Below are 24,791 nucleotides of genomic sequence, written 5' to 3'. Positions count from 1 at the left end.
GTGTCTCCCTCTCTCTCTGCCCCTCCCCCATTCATGCTCTCTCTCTGTCCCAAAAATAAATAAACGTTGAAAAAAAAAAAATTAAAAAATAAATAAATAAATAAATAAATAAATAAATAAATAAATAAATAAAAAGGACTGTGGTTTACCACTACTCACCTCTTAGGGATTTGGGGTTGCTGGAATTGTCTTTCTTGACCTGTAGGTTTATAGTATTCACTTTATCATTTTTCACCAAATCATGCATTAATATTTTTATGAACTTGTTAGTCATCTAATCCAAATCAGATGAGTTCCAGAAATTGTGAACAGAAAGTGAAGATAAAGTAGTTACTGAAATAATTCAAAAAAATTATCTAGAACTGAAAGGCAGTACTCCGGCTTGAACCAGTCTGCCAAGTAAACAACACTGGAAAAAACAAGCATCAGTTATTATCATAGAATGTTCGAAGATGACTCTGAAGTTATTTTAACTTAGACTTCTGTGCTAGACCAAAACAGTTAAATGTGTGACAACCCACAATTTTTCAAAAAATGCACCTCCTATCTACCCTTTATCGGGGTGTCTCCCACAGTTGAGCAGGCTATGCCCTAACACAGGGAAGTAAACCAGGAAGTGGAAGACATGGAATTGATTACACTAGATCCGACCTGAGAAGGAGAACAGAAGGCAATCCCTAGGCTAGTGAGGGAGGGTCCCGAGCAACAGGGTACAGCAAGCCTAGAAAGCAGTTGAGGCTGGAATCGGCCAAAAGCTTGCTGGAGATTTCTTCTAGAAAATGAAATTTATAAAATGTCTACACAATAGAAAGAGAAGGTGAGATTGAATTAGAAACAATTACATGGGAAACTTAGCATATGACTAAATAAGACAATTATTACCTTTTTTTTTAATGTTTGTTTATTTTTGAGAGAGAGTTGGAGCATGAGCAAGAGAGGGGCAGAGAGAGACAGGGAGATACAGAATCTGAAGCAGGCTCCGGGCTCCAAGCTCTCAGCACAGAGCCTGATGCAGGGCTCAAACCCACAAACCACAAGATCATGAACTGAGCCGAAGTCAGATGCTCAACTGACTGAGCCACCCAGGCTCCCCTCAATTATTAACTCTTAAAGTAAAAACTTGTTCAGGAAGATATAAAGATTCATAGAACCTGAACCACATGACCCAGCTGTGATTAGTATTTACATTAAGTATTGTAAATGTTGACTACCGGTATAACAGAATTTGAGTAGATCTCTGTTGCGGGGAATAGAAGAGGAAGGAATTGTGATGGAGTGGCGGTGGGGGTTAAAAGAGAGTGAAATGTCTGGTCAATCTGTAATGCCCACAACTGAAAAATCAGGATGTAGCAATACTGGAAGAATCAGCTAAATAAAGACACTTCACCTTTGTACAACAGAAAATGTATCTGACTGACAGAGAGGTAGTGCTCCTGCTGTGGTTTGGAAAACCTTAACCATGAGCACCAGCTTCTAAGTCAGGCACTTTTCTTTAATGGTTAACCCTCAGTGCCCATTAGATCCCACCTGGGGACTTTTGGAAAAAATTCCTGATGCCTTGGCCCCACCTCAAGATTCTGATTTAATTGGACTAAAGTGGGACCAGGGCTCCCAGAATTGGGAACCATTCCTTTATGTATGTTACCATTTAATTCCCAGAACAGTCTTTCAGAGTAAGTATCATTTTTTAGTTGAAACTACATGGCTCATTGTAGAAAATACAGGAACTTATGAAGAATTTATTGTCTCATCATCCCACACTGAAGAATTTTGAAATGTATCTGAGAATCCTGTTACAACTTTGTATTATTTCCTTGAAAACATAAGTTCATATTAAGCATGTTCTCACTTCATTAAAGATTTTATAAACATAATTTTAATGACTATACAGTATTCTAACATGTATGTACCTCATAATTTCCTTATGCCGTTTTTGTTGTTAAACATTACATATTGTTTCCTTGTTTTATTTTTGTTTTTCAGTGTGTAATCCAATATTTACAATTTTTCATGTGTAAGGATTTTCAAACATCTTGCATTTCTCTTGTAGGATATATTCTCAGCTATAAAATTAATGGGCTGTGAATATAGGCATTCTTGTATTTGATCTTGGTTTTGTTTTTGTTTTCTCCCCCACCCCACCTTGGTTTGTTTTGATCGATGGGATAGCTAATATTTATGGAATCAAATTCATCATTTCCCTTTATAGTTTGTTACTTGACCTTGATCCCTATCCAAGGTACAACAAATTTCATCTATGTTATATGCACATTTGTGTGTTTGGAATTAGCTCACTTAAAATTTCCCAAATTGTTTAAATTTTCCTATCGATTAACTGATGCCTGTCCTTTAAATATTGAAATGACGAAGCTTTGCGCAGTGGCAGTATCGTAGCTAATGAAGTTTATCCGAGGCGCGATTATTGCTAATTGAAAACTTAAATATTGAAATGACGTAATTATCTGACGCTACATTTTGTTAAATACTTCAGTCTGTTTTCTTCATTAATCTTTCTCTTAAAATTTATTTGAGAGAGAGAGATCCGTGTGTACAAGAGGGGGAGAGGTGGATAGAGAGAATCCCAAACACGCTCTGCAGTGTAAGCACAGAGCCCGACGAGGGGCTCAAACTCAAATTGTGAGATCATGACCTGAGCCAAAATCAAGAGTCACTTAACCAACTGAGCCACCTCAGCATCCCCTTCATTAATCTTTCTGACTATATCACTTATCAGTTATAGTTTATCTGGGCTCTATACTGTGTTCTAGCCATTGCTAAACCTGTCGCGTGTATTTTCAAAACTACCTGTTGAGATATAGGAACTATTATATTCTTTTACAGATGACAAAACTGAGGCTTAAATAAATTAAAAAGTTGGCCAAAATGGTCACATTATAGTTAAGTCAGGATTGTAAGTTTGGCATTCCGGAACTGGCACACACTCTTTAGCCATTATGTTATACCACTTCCCAATATAATATCAAACTTTTAATTAGTATGGCATTACGTTGTGTTTTGATATCTGGTAATGCTGGATCCACTTCATTTTCTTGGATATTTTGTTTATTATCTAAAATGAGTTTTTTTTAATGGATTGCATTGTATAAAAGTCAAGCAATACAGGAACATATAAATTGTGAAAATCCTGCCGCCACCCAGTTTTTCTCTCCTGCTCCCATAAACTCACTTATTAACAAATTAGTCTGTTCATACAGAATTTTCTATGCATATACTTAAAAGAACATTTTTCCCGGTTTTTTATTTTGAAGTTACCCAAACACAAAAATGTTAAAAGTGAGCACTCATATATATGCCCTATACCTAAGCCATTTTCCACATTGGCCATATTTGCTTTACCCCATTATAGATTGGCAGATAGGTACAATCTCCCCCAAGTATTCATGACACTAGCCTTAAATGTTTTGTTCTACTTCTTCTAAGAACTAGAGCATTCTGGGGGCACCTGGGTGGCTCATTTGGTTGAGTGTACGACTTCAGCTCAGGTCACGATCTCACAGCTCATGAATTCGAGCCGCACGTTGGGCTCTGTGATGACAGCTCGGAGCCTGGAGCCTGCTTCAGATTCTGTGTCTCCCTCTCTCTCTCCCCCAACCCAGTCACATTCTGTCTCTGTCTCTCTCAAAAATAAATAAACATTAAGAAAAAAAAATTTAGAACTAGAGCATTCTCCTACATGACCACAATACCATTAGTTGCCCATTTCTGACCCAATTTACTTGCATTATCTGTCTGGCCTTTGATTACAATAGCCTTTGAGACTATAGAGGTTTTTATTGTTTATGTTTGTTTTGTTATTATTTTCTTAATTTTTAATGTTTATTTATTTCTGAGAGAGACAGAGTGTGAGCAGGGGAGGGTCAGAGAGAGAGGGAGACAGAATTCAAAGCAGTCTCCAGGCTCTGAGCTGTCAGCACAGAACCCAACGCAGGGCTCGAACTCACAGACCGCGAGATTGTGACCTGAGCTGAAGTCAGACACTTAACAGAGTGAGCCACCCAGGCGCCCCCATATTTATTTTTTTTGAGAGAGAGAGAGAGAGAAAAAGAGCATGAGTAGGGGAGGGATAGAGAAAGAATCTCAAGCAGGCTCCATGCTGTCAGCATGGAGCCCAACATGGGGCTCAGACTCACCAACTATGAGATCATAACCTGAGCTGAAATCAAGGGTCAGACACTTAAGTGACTGAGGTACCCAGGTGCCTCTGACACTCTAGTTTTTTTAGTGAACCAGCTGAAAATACTGATTTCTGTTCCTTTCTGTGTTAGAGATATAAAAACAGTTACTCTGGCTTCTGGAAATGTCATGAAAATGTCCCTAGTTTCCAGCTATGTCCTGAGTAAGCTGAAAAGTTCCTTTAGGGTCAAGTGCATCTCACCTTTTTCATCTGTTAGAGAAATAAAATGCTGGGACCAGGCAGATATAAAGGATATGACCAAGGCATATTGCTAACTGAAGTGAAGTGGCTTTTCTTTTGGTTGGTCAAGACTTCCCCCATAGCCCCACAAGTAAACAAGTGTTTCTTCTGTTATTTAATACCAATGGCAGCTTGTCTATATACTCAGACCTTTTTTCTCACTGATTTTCCTTATTGAAGATTCTGTTGAAAATGACCCACTGCCTTCTCTAGCTTGTGCCACTTTGATTCTTCTGATCCTAGATTTTTCCCTGTATTTATTTCATGAATCTCATCCTTGGGTTTCTAGGTATGTGACAAGTGGCTGCATGAAACAGGCACCTCACCTGTGTTGAAGAGAGCCCTTCCATTTGTATTTTATCGACAGTGCTGGTAGCTCTTCTAGAGACCTCAGTGTCACAAAAAAGTACTAGTCCTATCAATATTTTAAACTTATGGGATTGCTTCTTGTGGTGATAGAAATGTTCTGAAACTAGATAGTGAGGATGGTTGCACAACATTGTGAAAATACTATGGGGCACCCGGGTGGCTCAGTTGGTTAAGCATCCGACTCTTGGTTTCAGCTCAGGTCATGATCTCGTGGTTGGTGGGATTGAGCCCCAAATCGGGCTCTGTGCTGACAGCACTAGAGCCTGCTTGAGATTCTGTCTCTCCCTCTCTCCCAGTGTGCGCTCTTGTGCTCTCTCCCTCTCTCAAAATAAATAAACTTAAAAGATTTCACTGGATGTCTCTGAATTATATTGAAAATGGTAATTTTATTTGTATTTTACACGATTTAGAAAAAGCCTCCTATCCCCTCCTATCTCTGTAGGAGATATCGATGTAGGTTCTTTGTGCTGATAGCCCCTGGAATGGGAGAGATCCTTTCCCTACCCCAGGGAGTTTCCTGCCTCACAGCCAGTCCCTAGACATTCCCATGAGGACTAACCGTTTTAGAAAGCTCCTTTGGCAAACATTTCATCCCGGGCTACCCTCCCCTGTCAACTGACTGGTCCCCTGATTCCTCTTTGCATCATGGTTTGGTGTGTATTCAGAGCATAAAACTGTATATTAGCCTCAGTAAAACATAAGGAAATGGAGAAGTCTTCTGGGATTGACTCCTTAAAAAAATTTTTTTAACTCAGTGGAACCACTTCTTATAAAACACTATATCTTAAAAATCACAATAAAAAAAAATATATACATATATATAAGTCACCCTCCACCCTTACGTCCTTCACAGCAACCCTGTAGGTCTCCTCCTTGGGCTACATTTGAAATGCACTGTTCCAGATCAGAATATTTTCTTTACTACTTGCTTTTTATTTGTTTGTAAGCATTTTAAGAAACTTTGAAGGAAACTGCCTTAAATCACATGTAAAAATTCAGAGTTGCCAAGAAACAAAAGCCATATTCTCTGACATATCTACAGAGCCGCTGAGAGAGACCTGTGCATGATGGGAAGTTAAACTGGATATGATATGCACACATACATATGTATAAGTATCTGTAGTTATTTTTTAGGGAGTATCATAAAAATACATACATGTTCATAGGGAAAAGATAAGAACATATAGATAAGAGAAGGAAGTGAAAATCACTTTTAATCTTACTCCTTTGAATTGGAATACTGTTACTATTTGAGGCACGCACACACGTGCATGCATGTATGTGTTTTACAACTAAATATTAAGTATACTTTACTATCTGATTTTATCCCTTATCAGAATAATTTTTGCACTAAGTGAACATGTATCTTCGAATCTATGTGGTGAGTGAGAGGCGCTATTTTTCATTAAAAATTTTCATAAAAATAAAACATATTGTTTATAGACAGCTTCTAACCCTGTGCTATTTATCTCTTCTGTAGATTCTCAGCGAGAATTCAACAGTAGGCCAGGAACAGGATATGTACCTGTGGAGTTTTGGAAAAAAACTGGTACGTGTCTGTCTGGTTCTAGATCACATATACGCACTAATTTGCGAGCACAAATTTGGGGGCTCCCACCTCTCCTTCCCCAGCTTTCCCATACATCTGGACTGCCTCTCACGTTACTTTGCAGGTCAAGAATTTGGAATGACTCCCTACAGTCTGTCCAAGTCCTTTGCACACCCTTCTGCACCACCCTAAGGCATTAAGTAACCAACTTTTCCTTCCCTGTTTATATGCCTTATTTCTGAACATGTAGCTCAGTTCATTTCTGCCTGTTTTCACTCAAATCTACACACACTATGTCCACGCACTACCACATTTCGTTCATTCTGGTCTTGGAACAGCCCCCTGCTTTTCCTTTCACCTCCATTGTCCCTAACTTTGTCAAGACTGTTCTTGGTGGGCCTTATTTTCTAGAAGACTAGAGGAGGGTAGGTCTGCCTATTGTGATAAGATGGGGCGGTTAACACCATGTCCCTAATCCTGCCCTTGTCCAGATATGAGCCTTCCTCTCCTTTTTTTTAAATTAATTAATTAGTTAATTAATGTGAGTGTACAAGGGGCAGAGAGGGGGAGAGAGAATCTTAAGCTCCATGCTCAGTGTGGAGCCCAACATGGGGCTCGATCCCACAACCCTAGGATCATTACTTGAGCCAAAAGCAAGAGTCGGATGCTCAACTGAGCCACCCAGGTGCCCCGAGCCGCCTTTTCCTTCTAGCCTCCCTTTTCCAGTACCATTTTTTTAATTGAGGATTTTCTTTTTATGTTTATTTATTTTTGAGAGAGAGAGAGGGAGACACAGAATCTGAAGCAGTCTCCAGGCTCTGACCTCTCAGCCCAGAGTCTGACGCAGTGCACGAACCCACAAAATGCGAGATCACAAACTGAGCCAATGTCAGACGCTTAACCTACTAAGCCATCCAGGTGCCCCAGATAAAATTTACTTCTACAAAAGTTAATACCTGACCTTCACAAGACTCTTCTAGAAGCATCAAGACCGTAATAAACAAACAGACAAAAGATAGGAACAAATTGTGGAAAATAAGAATAGACATACTATAGATTATTGTTCTTACTGGCAATCAGGAAGGTACAAGATGGGGGCACCTGGGTGGCAAGGTCGGTTGAGTGTTTGGCTCTTGATTTTGGCTCAGGTCGTGATCCCAGGGTGTCATGGAATCAAGCTCTCCACATCAGGCTCCATGCTGAATGTGGAACCTGCCTAAGATTCTCTTTTCCTCTGCCCCTCTCCCTTGCTTGCACTTTAAAGATTTTATTTGTAAGTATGGGGCTTGAATTCACAACCCTGAGATCAAGAGTTGCATGCTCTACTGCCTGAGCCAGGCACCCCAGTGCATGCAAATTCTTAAAATCATTCCTGTTTCATGCTTTTGAATTCTTCCTTTCAAAAGCATGTTATCAAAATTTATTTTGCCATTAAAAATAATTTGCAAAACTACTTAGGAACTTGGAAAATCTTTGCAGTTGGAAACAGGGAATTGTATATCATCAAGAAGTAGGATAGAATTATGGGAAATGAAGAGAGTAGTTGTTAAGGTAGAAAGATTACCATGTACAAGATCTCGATAACTAGTGATTTCCTGCCTGCGAGATAACGTTGGGTTAACTATGGTTAAGAGCCGAAATTTGGTGTTGAACCAGCTAGATTTGAGTTCTTCTGCTGTGGTGTCATCTGTGACCTTAGATGACTTTAGCAAGGTAGTTATTCAAACACTGACTCTTATTGATTGTCCTTAACCTGAAAGGAAAAAAGGTACTTCAGGGCATTATTATGTTGGCTTAAGACACCTATATCTGGTAACTAAGAAGAGGCTTATGATGGGTAGCTGTGGTGGGCCACAGTGGACCTGTCTGGATACCAGGAGTAAAGGAAGCACAGAGGTCAGTGTCAAGTCAGTTCAGCATTGTCCCTTGTCCTTTGCAGTAAAAATGTCTTTTTTTTTTTTTTAACATTTATTTATTTTGAGACAGAGAGAGAAAAAGAGAGAAAGCACGCACGAGTGGGGGAGGGGCAGAGAGCGTAAAGGAGAGGGAGACACAGAACCCAAAGCAGGTTCCAGGCTCTGAGCTGTCAGCACAGAGCCCAACACAGGGCTCAAACTCACAGACCGTGAGATCATGACCTGAGCCGAAGTCAGACACTTAACCTACTGATCCACCCAGGCGTCCCAGGTTTTTTTCTTAAGGCTAGAGTGATAAGATCGAAGCCTACGATGGCAGCCTAGAACATTCTTTGATTCTTTGAGCCTAGGCCATGTGAAAGAACCAAGCAGTAAAGGAGTTTCCTTAGGCTTCTGGGTTTTCCAGTTGTGTGGACTCGGGAAGGAGGTCATTCACTTGGGGAACTTAGAGATGAGGCTCAACACGAAGAGTATGCCATTTGGAGTGTCCGTTCTGTGGAGACCAAGCAGGATGGCAGTGATGGGAAGAAGTGATCAGGAATCAAGTGAGGCGGTGGTGACTGGACCGGGCTTTGGAAACCCAGGCTCCTGGCGTGCCCAAATCTGTATCTTCAGCCTGCGCTTCTCTGCCAAGTTCAGTCTTCTGACCCTAACTGCCTCCTGGACATTTGTGTCTGGACGTCCCAGAGCACTTCAGTCTTCTCACTAGCCTCCACTCTCCGTTGCATTTCATAGCACTAGCGTTCTCCACCTTCAGCTTCACCTCCAGACCCATAGCTGCCACCTGCCTCATTCTGCCCCATCCCTTCCTCTGTGCCACTTGTTCCCGCCTAAATTCAGTCTCTTCTGTCAGCTGAATGTCTACTGCCCCAGCCTCTCCCAGGCTGTCTCTGCCTCCAGTCTTTTCTCTTTGCATAGAACCCTTCAGGAGTTCAAGTTTTCTTTAGAAAAAGGGCCAAAGTCCTTAGCATAGGATGTGAGACTTGTCCAAAAATTCATTTCCACTTACCGTCTCAACCAGGACACGTTTTCTTGATCCTCCCCTGCCCCTTGTAGAGCTGACCACTTTTCTACTTGATCACAGTTAGGAGAATATGGGGCCCATCTTAGTCCTCTAGGTATCCCCAACCCATGGCACAGTGCCTACTTCCATCTACACACCCAACAAATGAATACACGAACAGGCAAGTGAGTGTAAGAATAAAAATGAAAGAGTATGTTGTATGTTACACCCTCTGTAATTTTGGAAAAGTCCTCTCGTTTCAGCTCTGTCTCTTCTTGCAAGCGATAGGGAGTGGGAGGGGAAAGATTTCTCGGCCAGTTAATTTTACTGTCACTTTCTTCTAGAAGAAGCTGTGAATAAGGTGAAAATTCAGGCCATGTCAGAAGTACAGAAAGCCGTTGCTGAGGCAGAGCAAAAAGCCTTTGAAGTGATTGCAACAGAGAGAGCTCGGATGGAGCAAACCATAGCGGACGTCAAACGGCAGGCCGCAGAGGACGCCTTCCTCGTCATAAATGAGCAAGAAGAGTCAACAGAGGTCAGAGTTCTGCTAGCCCCGGGGACTGGGGACTGGGGCTGGGGCAGCTGCAGTGACCAGGCTCACGGTTTTCTCAAGTGCTAGGCAGTAAGACACAACAGTGCTCTTGAACTAGACGAGTGTAATTTTTATCTAGTACCAGAAGAATTTTCTTTCTTTTTTTTTTTTTTTCTTTTTTTTTAAACGTTTATTTATTTTTGGGACAGAGAGAGACAGAGCATGAACGGGGGAGGGGCAGAGAGAGAGGGAGACACAGAATCGGAAACAGGCTCCAGGCTCTGAGCCATCAGCCCAGAGCCCGACGCGGGGCTCGAACTCCCGGACCGCGAGATCGTGACCTGACTGAAGTCGGACACTTAACCGACTGCGCCACCCAGGCGCCCCGAGAATTTTCTTTCTTAATTATTATATTCTTAAACGAATCGGCTCATTTTGTCAGTTTAAATGTTGAAAACTCAGCCTAAAGACAGAGTTTGTGGAATTGCATGATTATGGTGACTACCGTTGACTAGTGGGCTCACCGTGTGCCAGAGACACAGAGTTAAGCATGTATGTTGCCTTTTTAATCCTCACTATGACCCTGTAAGGTAGGTATTGTTGGGTTCCGATTTTCCCAAAAGGAAATGGGAGCTTAGGAGGATTTAACTGTCATAATCCCACAGTGCTAAAGCCAGGGTGTGGGGGTAACGAGATGTGGGGCCCTCTAGCATTTGGTCTGTTTATAAAGAAGATAGTTCTTTTATGGATAAAGTGACAGATTGGGCAGATGTGCCTACCTCTTCAAGACCCCAAGCCCAGGACTCAGTGATGTTTGTGTACAGGATACTCTTGTACTGCAGTGAGGACAAAAGTAAACAAACTGGAAAGAAAAAAGCATATGACACAAACATTCTAACAGTCCTTTGGAATGTAAAGTTCTGTAACTTTCATTTCTGTCATCTTTTAGCTTTGGGATAAACTTTAAGTCCTGAAACAAACCTGTTTCTTTAAGTAGGCAGATCCATCTACCAACTGAGACATAAAGAACTGGGTGGGGTTTTGTTGTTGTTGTGTTGTTTTTTAAAGTAGAGAAACAGGGGCCCCTGCGTGGCTCAGTCAGTTGAGCGTCCGACTTTAGCTCAGGTCATGATCTCACGGTCTGTGAGTTCAAGCCCCCCGATGGGCTCTGTGCTGACAGGTCAGAGCCTGGAGCCTGCTTTGGATTCTGTGTCTCCCTCTCTCTCTGCCCCTCCCCCGCTCGTGCTCTGTCTCTCTCTCTCTCTCTCTCTCTCTCTCTGTCAAAAATAAACAAACATTAAAAAAATTTTTTAAATTGGAGAAACATTATTACCTCATCCCACGTAAGTGATCCCCATCAGCGTAGCAGTGCCAAGCATGGCTGTGTAAGGGTGAACGTGCCTAGGCATCACATGGCTATCACAGACGATGTTGGAAAATTCCTTGTTGTAGCACCCTAACAAGTGCACTGAATTGTAAGAAAATGGTTCCTTTAACCCTCTTCTTGCCTTTCTCCCTGGCAGCTTTTTCTTTAGAATTGTTTTTGAGCAGGGATATCTCTGTGGTATTTACTCCTGTATCTGTAGCTGTCTATTATCAATATCATTATCTGTTCATATTTACCTGCTTTTATATCTGTGTTTACCCTTAACTGTGTCTACCTCCAAAAAAAGGAGTGTAACATTTTGGCTAAGAGCATGAATTCTGGATCTAGACTGCATGGTTTAAATCTCAGCTCTCCATTTATAGCATTGGGGTGTTGGGACCTGTAATTTTCAACAGTGCACAAAGAGGCCTGCAGGTGAGGCATGCACCAGCATCCATCCCAGGCAACTTTCCAAAGCAGGGGAGTGTTAGCAGGACCTAAGCTGTGTGTTAGTTTGCATCGGTCCAGATGGGCTGAATTCCCTTTATCCCATCCAGAAAATTCTACTTGAAGTCCAGCAGGCATCTCTGGGATTCTTGTTCATTCTCTCAGAAGTGGTGGGGTATAATGGAGGTTAAGAGTCCTGAGTTCTAGTCCCACTCCCCCCTCATACTGGCAGTGTACCGTACCTTAAGGACTCAGTTTCCTTCTCTGTATAGTGAGTGTTGTAGCAGCTCCTGGCCTGCTGGTCTCATAGTTTTTACAAAATAAATGAGATCAAAATTGTGACTGTGCAAGTGTTTTTAAATTGTAATGCACTGTGTAGACAGAAAGGATTTTGTTATGGTGTAAAAACACAGGTATAAGCTGTGGCAGCTCCTGCTTTTACGGAACAGCTGCGTCCTCTGAGGCCAGACCCTAAGAGTCTGCTCTCGGGCACAGGGATGCAGTAAGATGTGTCCTCATCTCTGCCAAAAGACACCTTCTGTCCTCAGCCTGGATTTCCTTGCAAACCTAATGAGCTAGCTATTGACTGTAAGATGGGTAGTCGTTTCTCCTTTGGGCCAGGTTTGCAATAAGGTCAGGAAGGCCTGGGAAGGATCCCAGGGATTTTGATAAGCCCCAGGTCATTCTGGTACAGGTGGGTCCCCAGGCCACACTTAGAGTACAGGTATCCCCTGCTTTTTGAAAGTTCACGTTACGCCTTTGCTTTTACAAAAGATGTACGATAGTACCTGTTTTCACTTGCCAAAAGAAGTCTGAGGAGGATTTTCACTTTTATGAGAAAAGGCAAAAAGCAAAAATAGCGTTCAGCATTTGTTACGCAGTGAGCTGTTCTAGAAGCAGCACACGCCCTGAGCAGCAAGAGTGGCCCTGCCAAGCTCCTTCCTTGGGAACTACACCCTCAGCAATCCAGCTGTGAGAGCTTTGAACTGGGTTTGTGAGCATCTGTGCTTTATCTCTATTTTGTGCATCCATTAGCAAGATGTGTCCTAAGGAAGAGCCTAAGAGAAGTTATTTTTTGGGTCTGGAAATTTTTCCATGTAAATTAATGCTAATTGCTTTTCCACTTTCCACCATTCAGCTTACAGAAGGTTTCAGAGGAAGGCTCCACTTCCAGATAGCAGAGGAACCCGTAATAATGGCATAGACTCTTTGCTTAACAAAGGAAATTCTGCAGTCCCCTTTCTGACTTGGCCAGTAACTCGCAAGGTTTATAATCTCTCCCTACTCGCTACAAAGGACTGTTTGCCACATGTGTCCCTCCAGCATTGAGGAGTGCTGACCTGAAGGGCAACCACATGTACAATAATACAGTTTTGCCTTATATCTTGGCAAAAAGCCTCGTGATTGTCAGGAGGGAGAAGCCACAGGAAAAGGGAACCTACAGTATCCTTTTTACTCTCGCTGCTCTGGCACTAACCACCTTGCTCTTGCATTCTCTGATCCTGCCTCTGTGGGGGCCAGTTACCTTGTTTTATTGTATCCCATAAATTCAGAAATAATCTATTTTAAATATATAAGGGCAGCCAAGATGATAAACTAGTGGTTTAATACTCTTTCCCCATTTCAGGAGCGCCTGGTGGCTCAGTTGGTTAAGTGATTTCGGCTCAGGTCATGATCTCACCGTTCATGAGTTTGAATCCCGCATCGGGCTCTGTGCTGACAGCTCAGCTGGAGCCCGCTTTGAATTGTGTCTCTCACTCAAAAATAAACATTAATTTTTTTTTTTTTTTTTAATATTCTTTCCCGGTTTGAGATGCTCTTGCAGGCTTGGACAGAACTAGTAGAGGCTCTCCCATTCGGCTGGGGCCGACTCATTGGCCTGTGTTTCCACAGCAGCCCCACGTGGGCAATAACCGATTTCTTCCCCACAAGTGATAATGTTCTGCCACGGCATCACTTGGGGCCAGCCTACTGGGCTCAAAAGGATGAAATTCTCCGGAACTGTAGTTTGCTTGAGGTTCTGTAAATGTAACCTGGGAAAGCCATCGGTCACCTATTCTGGTCCTCTGTTGTTGGTGCTGGGCAAGTTTGGGCCACCCCGAGTATATTTCCTGACAAGCCAGTTGTGTTTGAAGGGAGTCTGCAATCCTTTGTAAGCTCTTCAGAACTAAGCTTGTACATTGAGTCTGGCTGAGCCAGGAGGTCCAGGTTCCAGGCTTGACACAGACACGTGATCACTTCATAGCCTTAGGCACGTCCCTGCCTGCTGGCTCTCGGTGTCCCATCTGCACAGTGCAAAAGGTGGGCTAGGTGGCACCACGCACGTGTCTGTTGTTTCATACTTGAGCAAGTGTCAGATTTCACTGGGGATAGTGTCTTTCTTCCCTGAGGAGACTACAGAGTGGTCAGGCCCGGCCTCCGGCCTCTGCCATTCTGGAGAACCTGTGGAGGGGGAGGGGGGTGCCGGCCAGCTGGTGCTCAAGTCCTTTGTGACACCTGACAAAGCCTTGCCTGCTCGTGGTAGTTTCATCTGGCCAGTGCCAGAGGATTTTTCTCTTGTAGGTGGGTCCTGAAGGCGTCAGGGGCAGGCTCACTGGTGGGGTCCTCATGGGAGCCTAAGGGAAGAGAGAGTTCCAAGGGGCAGGTGCCAGGAGTCGCACTGGTGTCAGCTTTCTTCATGACGCTGCTTTGCCTTAGATGACTGGGGGAAGCCCAACGCTGTCTGTTCAACAACTGTTCGGCGCCTTTCACGACTGCTCTTTATAGCACTAACCAGGTCTCAGCGTGGCTCATCCCTTCTGGCGGAATTAGTGCTCTCTTGGTTGGTGTTCTCCCTTCCTCACCCCTACCCCCATGCATCTCTGCTAAGCCCCAGCAATACCTGCCCCTTCTCCGGCAAGTGGAAGGAGTGGCAAGGAACCTTCTGGGCCGCTGAGTTCTGAGGAGTTGTAGGGCTCCCTTAAACGAGCCAGAAGCAGTCCCGTGACTCCCAGCCCACCCCTGACAAGACAGATCCCTGACGGAGAACAGGCACAGAGGAAGTAGCACAACTACCCACTCTTACACGCCCATCCTGGTCCCCTGACTGGGGACTTTTCTTGAAAGGATTAGGTGTTGGTGGTGGAAACACCCAAGATCATTCCTCTGTTGGGAGGAGCGAGAGAAGAAACATTACCTAAACACACGTCTGCATGCGTGGTATCGGGGACCCCAGGACAGAGTTTGGTTTGGGCGCTGAGGATTAAATGGGACTCAGAACAATGAGTAGGTACCTTTGGTGGGCGGTGTGAGACCTCCCACCTGCCCTCCCCTGGCACCCTTCGTCTTGCTGTCCCTCCGGCCTGTGGTAGGTGGTTTTCCTCACAGATGAAGGAGATTCCGAGAGGAGTGTGTGTTTCCCACGCACGAGCAAACCGCAGTAGAGGCGGGACAAGCACAGGTACACGTAGCTCCAAATGCCGCGCTCTCCCCATGTAGCACAGGTGACAAGTGATGATAAGCCTGCCCCGCGAGATCCAAGCAACTAACCCGTGCCCGTGTCTTGCAGAACTGCTGGAACTGTGGCCGCAAGGCCAGCGAGACCTGCAGCGGCTGCAACATCGCACGATACTGCGGCTCTTTCTGCCAGCACAAGGACTGGGAGCGGCACCACCGCCTCTGTGGCCAGAACCTGCACGGCCAGAGTCCCCACAGCCAGAGCCGGCCACTGCTTCCTGGAGGGAGGGGCTCCTCGGCCAGGTCCACCGACTGCAGCGTGCCGAGCCCGGCTCTGGACAAGACCTCGGCCACCACCTCACGCTCCTCAACACCTGCCTCTGTGACAGCCATCGACACCAACGGACTCTGAGCCCCAGACTCACTTCCCTCTGATGACCTCACAGCACGGCAAACCATGGCACAGGGGGCCCGGCTGTTTGAACCAGTGCAGTTAGCTGTTGGGTCATCAGCACGGAGTGAAGTGGAGGCAGGAAGAGTGCAAGGCCAGCCAACACTGCTCCACAGCCCCTCCGGACACTGGCCCCAGTTTCCTGTCTGTGTCCTTGGGGGAGCTAGTGTGCCACTCTCTCTGCACACAGGCAGCTAGCCAGAGCCGCTCCTCCTTTCTTGGCTTCCAGGTTTGTTCCCGTTCCAGCTGAAACTGGCGTGGCCGTCCCCTTCTCAGTATAGACCACCAGCTCCCCTCCCTGCCTCTCCAGGCAGCAGACCCGTCAGAGGTGCCCGGCCGGGCTGGAGGGGGCTCGCCCCACACACTGCCGCCTACTCCACCGTCCTCCTGCGGCAGAGGCCTGGAAGCTGACAGCAGGCCGTGGAGGAGATTCCCTCCGATGGGGGTGGCCCCTCTTGCCCTGGAACAGCTCCTTTAGCCCCATTTCCACCCTCAGCAGATGCCACTGACTAGCCCCCGCCCCCGGACATGGGCAGGCAGAAGCAGCACTCAGGACCCTCTCTTCGACCCTGCTGTTCAGACTTGTTAAGAGTATCAGAAATCACAGGAAATAAGTTACCATTTCACTAAAAGCACCCGTAATAATGAAAAACAAATAAAACTTCCTCCAAGCATCACAGATCATTTTGGACAAGATTTTCCAACCTGGCTTGCTACTTTAGTTTGGGACTCATTTTTTTCTCTCTTACCTGATTTTGCTTATGCAGAAGTAGTTTCCAGCGCATGGATTGGTCTGAGGGAGAAAGACTCAACTGTGGATAGTCTGTTCTCTCTGAGCATGTTGGCCAAACTAGTATCGTCAAACCATTGAATGGATTATCTATTGGAAATGCAGAACCTTTTGTCACCGCTTGGCTGTTTGCACAGTCGTCTTGTTCTGTGTCCCTTTTATCTCAGACCGCGCACGTCCAGATCACTGTGTGGATCTTCTCGTGGTCTCTCTTTGGCCCCTGTTAAGCTATGGTTGTCCCATAGGATGTGATGTGTTGTGGCTAGGACCTGCCTCAGCAGTCAAGGCCTGCTCACATCTCAGCAGCCTTCCTGGACCTGAAAGAATTCTTCAAACCTCGTCCATAGTACATATGATGTCAGTTTATTATCAGGCATACAGTCTCGGTTTCCTTTATGGTATCTGTTTGATACCTTCCCTCTCTGAGCTAAGAAAAGTTCTGTGAAGTGTGACAACCATTTTGAGAGAGGCTCACCAATTTTCCTTCCCATCATCAGGAAGTTTTCTAGATTCTTACCTGGCTCTCCAAAGGTGACCTCACCTATACCTCTTTTAAAATATCAGGAACTGCCACACACATTCTTCCCTGCCATTTGTGTTTTGTTGGGAGCACAAGGACCCTGACTCTCCCACTCTCCCCCTCCAAGCCTCCAGCACCCTCTTGCCCCAAGGAATCTGTTGGGGTGAGTTGGTTGGGCCTGCTCCTGGCCCGTGAAAGCCCAGCTTTAGATGGCTACCTTCTGTGCGCTGACCAGAGGGAAATAAAAGCTCTGTCTCATCAAGGAAAAGGGATTAGCGTAGTAGCGTTGTCCTCACATACAGGGGTATCTTACTGCGAGAACTTCTAAGTCCCTAATTTACCTAAAGATTCTGTATCTTGCAAAGGAACTCAGTACCAGGCACCTTTAAAATACCTGGATTTCCAGTGCATAAAGTAAAGTAAGATCTTCCCAGAGAATGAATAACAGAATAATGTTATCCATTAAACTGGAATTCCTTAAACTGCAGCTGTTGGTGGGGCATCGGGACCAACAGGAATGAAATTAGTACTCCGGGAAGGACTTGCCTACATTTACTTGAGACATGGGGTATCCCATGAGGAAGTCATAGAGCCTATGAATCAGAGCAAGAGAGTATCCCGTGGTACCCGTTGGGTCTGTCCCCAGGTCACTGCCTTTTCATTGACAAGATGTACACCTGGACAGGTTCTTTAAATCTTCAGTTGGCCACAGGACCAGCCAGGGTAGCCCAGGTTTTTCCTGGTTGGAATAAAGAGCCAAAAGCAGGGCCCACCGTCCATTTCTGTAGCTATGGTTTTAGTTTAGTGTGCGGGTCCTAGGTGGCTGTCGTGGGCTGTGGTTCTACTGACAGCTGTGTTGGCAGAGTTACTGTGGTGCTGTTCTAGACCGCTTTGCTCACCCGCTGCCCAGAGGCCAAGCTGAAAACCTGGGTAGTATTCCACACTGTAGTTCAGTTCTCAGACCTTTTGCTGTTCATTTTGGTCACTTTCACATCTAGGTTGGTAGGGCATCTGTCCAAGACTTCCTGTTGAGGTGTAAAGAATCCCTTTCTTCAGCTCCCTCCTCTGAAATTCTGCTGTCTGGTTGGGAGAAGGAGGGGCACTGCCTTGGGGTGGGCAGGGAGGGGGTGGAAGGGGCAAGGGTGACTGAGTCCAGCTTCCCTACTTGGTCTCCAGTGTCTGCTCACCATCCCAGCCACCAGGTTTGGAGTACAAGTTCAGGCTTCCCGCTTTCATCTAGTTAGGCTTAAAATAACTTGATACAGTCAAGCTACTTAGAGGACCAATCTTCATAGTTAATATTTGGGGGGAGAGAGAAAAGACAGAGGGGATGGGAGTGGTGGTACTGGAGGTGTCGGGGCGGTCCCGGGCTCTTCAACATTATCGTAGAAATGAAAAGCAAGTGTGACATGGGCCTGCCTACCCATCAGAGCACATCTGGAGGATGAGGCCAGTGTTCAGCATCGCCCACTGAGGGACACTGAGAAGTGACGGGACTTCACTGTCCTCTGCTTGCGAGAAGTGGTTGCAGGAACCAGGGAAGGCCAGGGTGGCCAAACTGGGAGCCACCTTTAAATGTTCGGAGGGATGATTGAGGGCTGAATCTTCACACCCACCCTCAGTCGCCCTTTGGGTCCCCACCACCTGCACCATGTCTGACTCCGCCCAGTGGTGAAAATGGACTCAAGAAGAAGTTGGCTAATTCCACCTGCTCAGGAGTAGGCAGCCTACCCTAGGAATTGTGAGCGTGAATGGGACTTCCGCTTTGGAGGGTCCCTGCAGCTCCAGGGTGGGCCTCTAGCACATGTGCTCAGGCACAGGCATGTGACCCTGAGGTCACAGAGCGAGTGGATCTTGGACAGTGCTGAGTCCTACATGTCTCAGCGAATCGAAGTCTGGAAACCAGACGCATCTACCCGGCCCAGATCGGTGTCATGTTGGCTGCAGTGTGGACATCCTTTGCCCATCTGGGCCTGCTAGTCCACCAGGAACTCCTCACTTCTTGGGGTCAACATGAACATCTTCAGCTTCTAGACAGAAAATCTACACTTTACTCTCTATGGCCTTGTTCCAAAGTCAGATTGATCCCCAGGGCTGTCACCTGCTTGAAAGGGTGTAGACCTGATTCTGGATAGTTCCAGAAGCTGTCTCAGCAAGTGGAGTTGGAGGTTCAGCAACACTATTGGAATTGTGTGGTAGTGAGTTCTTCAGAACGAAATAATGACCAGGTAGCCATTTGTCCTGGAAACCGTAGAAGGGATTGTGGATTGAATGAATCATTTAGAACACATCTTCGAAGCTTTCTTCAGAACTGGTGCCAGAACCAGGTCAGTAGACCAAGCCAACTTAGGTTATTTTGTTTTGTTTTGTTTTGTTTTGAAGCTATTTACAGAGAACTGGGTGGTGGCATGTTTGAACCAAATGTAAGAAAAGCCACAGGGACCTGGACTGTTCCAGCATGGGCCAGCCGGCCAGGTGTCCGGGAGGAGTCTTGTCTGGGTTGGGGAGGGGGAGCTGGGCGAGCTATGAATAGGGCCTTTCTGGCTCTCTAAGTGTCTAGTTCTTATGAAACCAAAACATTGACTACCTGCCTCTTTGCCCACATGCATTGACACGCTCATTTCCAAAGATGATGGTGCAGGTGACCTTTTCCATCGTGAGCCAGGAGAAGGTTGGGAGACCTGAGGGTGGACCTTGCATCCCCCTTCCGCTCCACAGCCCCAGAAATGGCACTTCCCTGCAGACCCCATCCGGTCAGGCCCACAGCTGCCCAGTGTACACTCGTTGATGCTTATACCAAATAGGGCATGTGCGGCTGGTGGCTGGCGGAGGCAGCCCCGTCCCTGCATTGGAGTTGGCGGAGAGAAGCATAGGTGAATGATTGAAAGTGCTATTTGGCTCAGCGGCCTTTGGTCTACTTTCACGGCTTTCCAAGTTCCTGATGAGGCTACAAAAGCTCCATCCATAAAAGAAAGCCAATAATGTAAATAAAAGAGTATGCCTCCGAGCGTGGATTTTAAAGGGGGATGATGAATGTGAAACCACCCACAGGATGCGGTAGTCTGGTTTTTCTGTGCTTTGTCATTTTACTCTGATAGCGATTTTTGTTACTTAACTCTCTGCATAACTTATTTAATGTACTGTATAAATGAACCAAAACTGTTAAATATGTATTTAGTTTGTTCTACTTAAAGTAGTCAATAAAAAGGCTATATTCCTTTTCTGACTCGGGCTGGAAGGGGACTGGGAGGGCAGGTGGTATATCCACCGGAAGACATCCTTCCCGCAGGCTTCCACAGACGCTCCCCCCTTTTGTGGGGCGGGGGTCTCCAGTGGTTCCGCGGTGGCCTAAAGAGCACCCCAGGGAGTGAAAGCCGGAGGTACTGGTGAGGAGACGGTTCCAGCTGCTACACCTCTGGGCGGCCAGCAGAGGGGCCCGGCCCCGGGCCCAGCCATGCTGGCTGCTGGCTCTGGGCCCCCGGCAGGGGGCAGTGACAGCTTACAGACACTCCCGGTTCTTCACTGGGGAGTGAGCTTTTGGGACAGAAAGTGAAAAATAGGGGAGTGGCCTCGGAGCTACTTTTTTCTAACAGCTCTCACGTAGTTCCTTAGAAAGTTTTCACATACCAGGACTTGTGAATATTCATTCCTGTTCTTACACGGATGTTAAATCACGTGAGTTCACGGTTTCCTTCATGCTCACTTGCTCAGTGGTTGTAGGATTTAATTGGGGTTATACTTTCATGGACTCTTCGCCTCCTGTCAGGTAATTGGATCGCCTTCAAGGTTTCCCTGTCCAACATACTGAAGTGAACATCTTCCTCTGCCTGCTTTATTTCTTTGGGATAATTTTCCAAAGTGGGAGTTCTAAAACTGACCATTTCTTGCATCCGTGGAGAATACGTTCCGACTGCTTTCCTGAAAGCCCACCAGCTTGTGGTGCCCCCAAGCAGGCCGTGTGTAATACTTTCCATGGCTCTGAGGTGGTCTAACCAGCCGTGACGTGACCCAGATTGGTGCAGGCACACCCGTGCACACCTGTATGTATGGAGTCTTAGGCTGTCAGTCCAGTTTCCTGGCTAGTGACCCAAGGCCTCACTTCCCAGGGCCCTGGCCCCATCCTCCCTCCTGTGGCCCGAATACCCATCTCTGGCCTCTGCCCTAGACCTACTTCGAAGTGGCCTTGCCCGAAGAGACTTGTTGACACCAGCAGCTTCACAGGCCCTCAAAAAGCAAAGGGAGCGACCTTGGGGTAGGGGAAAGGGCCGGGCCGTGGCCATGGCCCCAGAAGACAAGGTGGCGGCCTTGCTGCGTGATCTTTCACGCAGATGGTGCCAACTGCCAGTCTCTTGGCAGCTGCCCAGCGCTGCAATCCGGCACCTAGAACAATAACAGGATCTCAGCCTTGTGACTGCCAGCCTCGCACAAAAGCACATTTGGTAGACAAGTCAGCAATCCACAGCCTGCCTTAGCTCTGAAAAAGAGACCCTCGGGACTCCAGTGATAGTACAGTAAAATAACTATTGGCTATAGAAATAGTCTAAGAAATTGCCGTTATCATAAAAAAAAAAAAAACCCAGATGCTGAATAAATTCCAATGAATGGACTTTTAGCTGCATTGCTGAGGTCACAGATGAGGAAGTCTAGGGAATCCCCAAGGGCCAGGACAAAAAATTAGAAGAGTACAGCAAACCAAAACCACAGAGGTAGTTGAACACAAAAGAGGAAACCTGTACTGCCTTGGGTCAGGAGAAATTTCAAGAAGGTGGAGTCTGAGAGGTTAATTGCCTCTAGGGGCAGTGTGAGGCTCTGAAGGGCTTTGAGCCTCTACAAAATGCAGAAGCAGATCTGGGGCCAATCTGTCCACCCAGGTCACTCTGGCTTTGACCTCAGTGAAAAGGTAAGCAGGGAAAAATCTGCAAAGGGAACTATGCAGAACTCTCTGCCCGTCTGAAGGATGAGAATCTAGAGACTCCTCATGTCTGCTCTCTCCTGGGGCTGAGGTTCAGATTTTCATACTCCTGAGGCCAAAGCACTCCTGGGCTGAGGAATTAAGATAATTCTAAGCTTGCAGGTATCTCCTGGTGTCTGACAGAAGCAAAAATGAAAATTCTCTAGAGAAAAAAACAATATCAAAAATATAAATCATAATATAGCAACCAATTATAAAGTGTCCAAAAAAATTACTGAACATCCGAGGAAATGAGCCACTATGAGCAAGAGTCAGCAAGAAGAGTAAACAATTGATTTAGACCCCAGGAACTTCAGATAATAGTACCAGATACAGAATGTAACTATGAAATCTCTAAAGATGGTGCTGGAAAAAAGTGAGCACAAACTAAGAGACTAAATAACAGGCAGATGTGAAAATCAAATTCTGGAGAGGACCACTCTGCAGAGTAAATACCCTGCACTACCGGACAGCATAGTAGATGAATCTGAAAGCGGGTGAAGCATAGACAAGGAGATGGAAAACAGGAAAAAGTTGTTCCTTCCGGAACGTGTCGAGTGGAGAGCCCTTTCAAATTTTACCAAGCGTGGAGTCAAGGAGCCTACTGACTTGTTTCTCAGCATGAAAAGGGAAATAATTGGCCTGAGATGATTCGACCTCCGTATGAGCAAATTGCATCGATCTGAACTCCTCTTGCCTGTCAGTGCTGGTTTCTTATTGCTGGGTTTTTAGGGTCCCGAGTTGGGTTTATCCTCTCCTCAGCTGTCCTCCCTCCCAAGAGGGTTGCGGGGAACCCACAACAAACCACCCACCGACCCCTCCCCCATTCCCCAAGAGAGCTTCACTGGCTTGGTGCTGGGCGCCCTCTTGTGGAAAGAGCCTGACTTGCTCCCTCCGTTGCCTCGAGCCCGCAAGCCAGATTCCTCTCCGGTGCGCACCCCAGCAACTTTTCCTTTCTCCTTTGCAACCTTTTCTGCCTTTCCGCCCCATGAGTTCGGCTAACATTATCTGGGTGCCTCCTAGGGAGTTTCGGAAGTGAGTAAATCAACCCCACCACCACCTACCTTCGGATGGCTGGGCCCTGAATAGCCCGCACCAGGTCAACCCTCCACCTTGCACTGTGCTCCCATGGCTCTTCCTTGCTGCCCCATCTGCCATCCTGCAACCCCAAGCCTTGGCCTCCTTCCTTCCTTCCTTCCTTTGTTCTAGCTGCCACTGTCCTCTAGCCATGCGCTGGCTTCCATTGCTAAAGGATGCCTGGGATCTCCCTCAGCCTTGTTCGTGCTTGACAGCAAGCAGCTACTGGTGCCAGGGAGTAAGTCCGGCTATGACTTGGAGCAAAGTGTTTGCTAGCTGAGCTTTCTTCTTTCTCTTTAAATTGGGCATGCTAATGATGCCCACACCATTGAGTTGCTGTGAGGTGAAATGTGATGATACGGGAGTTGTCCCAGCACAGGGCCTGGTGCCCAGGACCCTCGGTAAACAGAGGCTGCTCTCATAGCCTGCTTCTCCCTCTGCCACTATGTGATTTCCTTGAGAGGATCCATCTTTGCCCCAGTATCCTGCCTGGAGCATGGTGTCTTACATATGTACTTGTTTTGAGAATAACTTCCTGGGGGCACCTGGCTGCTTCAGTTGGTAGAGCATGCGATTCTTGATCTCGGGGTAGTGAGTCCAAGCCCCATGTTGGGTGTAGAGCTTTGGAAAAGTGTGTGTGTGTGTGTGTGTGTGTGTATCCGTGTGTGTCTTCCTGAAGGCCCACCTAATTCTCAGGTCCTTTGTTTTGACGCATCAGAAGCTGTGTTAAGGGGACTTGGTGTGTTTCCCTCTGAGAGCTGGAGAGCAATGACAGCCATTTAGACTGTTGCTGTCTCTCCCACACCTGGCCTGGCACTGGCCCAGTCGCCAGGACAGGTTTGAATGTGTACAGGTGAGTCACTGGCACAGGTGGGAGAGGTGAGGAGGCAGGTGCAGGGAGTGGGTGGAAGGGCGGGGATGGCAGCTGGTGGAAGGACCCAGGAGCTCTCCCAGCTTCAGTACTCTGCCGGCCCTTGACCTGGGTGCTGTCACCAGCTCGGGGCATTTCACCGTCCCCAGCACCTGCCACAAAGCAGGTGCCCAGTGGCTGCTGAAATGAGATGAAGAGCCACCAAGAGCAGGGCATTGAGGGCAAGGGCTGGAAAGGTGACCCAGACCTGATGGCTTTGACCTGCTACTTAAAGGCTAAGGCGGCGTTTCTGTGGTGGACAGGAGCAGGGGTGTGGGGGAGGCCAAGAGAGAGTGACAGGTCACAAATAGCCCAGCTCAGCTTGTGTGTGTTTTAGGGAGAGGAGGCTCCACAGAGTGGGAGAGGGGGCTGATTGCTAAGGGTCTTGAATGCCAATTCAAGTAACCAAACTTGATCTTGATGCTGAAGCCAGTGTGGTGCCATTGAAGGGTCTTAGCCACAGGGGTGTGGTCCCCACGTCAATGTTTTGAAAGCCCTTTCTTTGTTTCTTATGGAATGGATTTGGGGCGGGGGTGGGGGGGATGCAGATGGGAAGCCCAGTGAAGAGGCTGCCACAGTCTTCTAGGCCAGAGGTGATGGTGGACACGAGCTGGGGGTTAGGGTGACTACCGGAGATGAAGGTGGGCTCTCAAGAGGTAAGTAAACACGACGTAAAGGCTTGGCAACCTCCTCTGTGCTCCTGCAGGCTGCCGAGAACTTTGTTCTCCCTGTAAGCTCTAACTCCAGCGTCGGGTCTACAGTCCAGCCCCCACAGCCACCGGACATTCCTGACGGCTTCCAGGCTGCCCTGTTACCTGCAGGCCATCGTGCAAATTCCCTCTGGTGGGGCCCCCTGCCTCACCTCCAATCCCTTACACTCCACGGCTCCACCTCTGCTCCCTTTGTGTGCCACATTCTCCCTTCCCAACCACCCGTCAGAGACCCCAGCTCAAAGCCGGGACACCACCCAGGAGGCCACCCCCGACCCTGCGGGACCGGCCCGCTCCCCTCCACCTGCAGCGCCCTCCCCAGCACCTGCC

General features: G+C 46.7%; 1 protein-coding gene and 1 pseudogene across 2 annotated transcripts in view; both read left to right on the top strand.

The window, feature by feature from the left end:
• CBFA2T2 (CBFA2/RUNX1 partner transcriptional co-repressor 2) overlaps nt 1–16,224 on the top strand; it is a 138,053-nt gene extending 121,829 nt beyond the window's left edge. The window contains exons 9-11 of one of the 2 annotated variants that reach the window (XM_030309785.1): nt 6,285–6,353; nt 9,620–9,807; nt 15,165–16,224. In XM_030309785.1, coding sequence (XP_030165645.1) covers nt 6,285–6,353; nt 9,620–9,807; nt 15,165–15,464 — 557 coding nt within the window. In that variant the 3' untranslated portion in view covers nt 15,465–16,224. Of the gene's footprint in view, nt 1–6,284; nt 6,354–9,616; nt 9,808–15,164 lie in introns of both variants that reach the window. The other variant, XM_030309784.1, reaches the window with a different exon arrangement.
• Nucleotides 2,369–2,496, top strand: LOC115511400 (annotated as a pseudogene).
• Nucleotides 16,225–24,791: the final 8,567 nt, after the last annotated feature.

The sequence above is a fragment of the Lynx canadensis genome, chromosome A3 (assembly GCF_007474595.2).
Source record: "Lynx canadensis isolate LIC74 chromosome A3, mLynCan4.pri.v2, whole genome shotgun sequence".
Taxonomy (NCBI): Eukaryota; Metazoa; Chordata; class Mammalia; order Carnivora; family Felidae; genus Lynx; species Lynx canadensis.
This window is presented reverse-complemented; position numbering and strand designations above follow the sequence as displayed.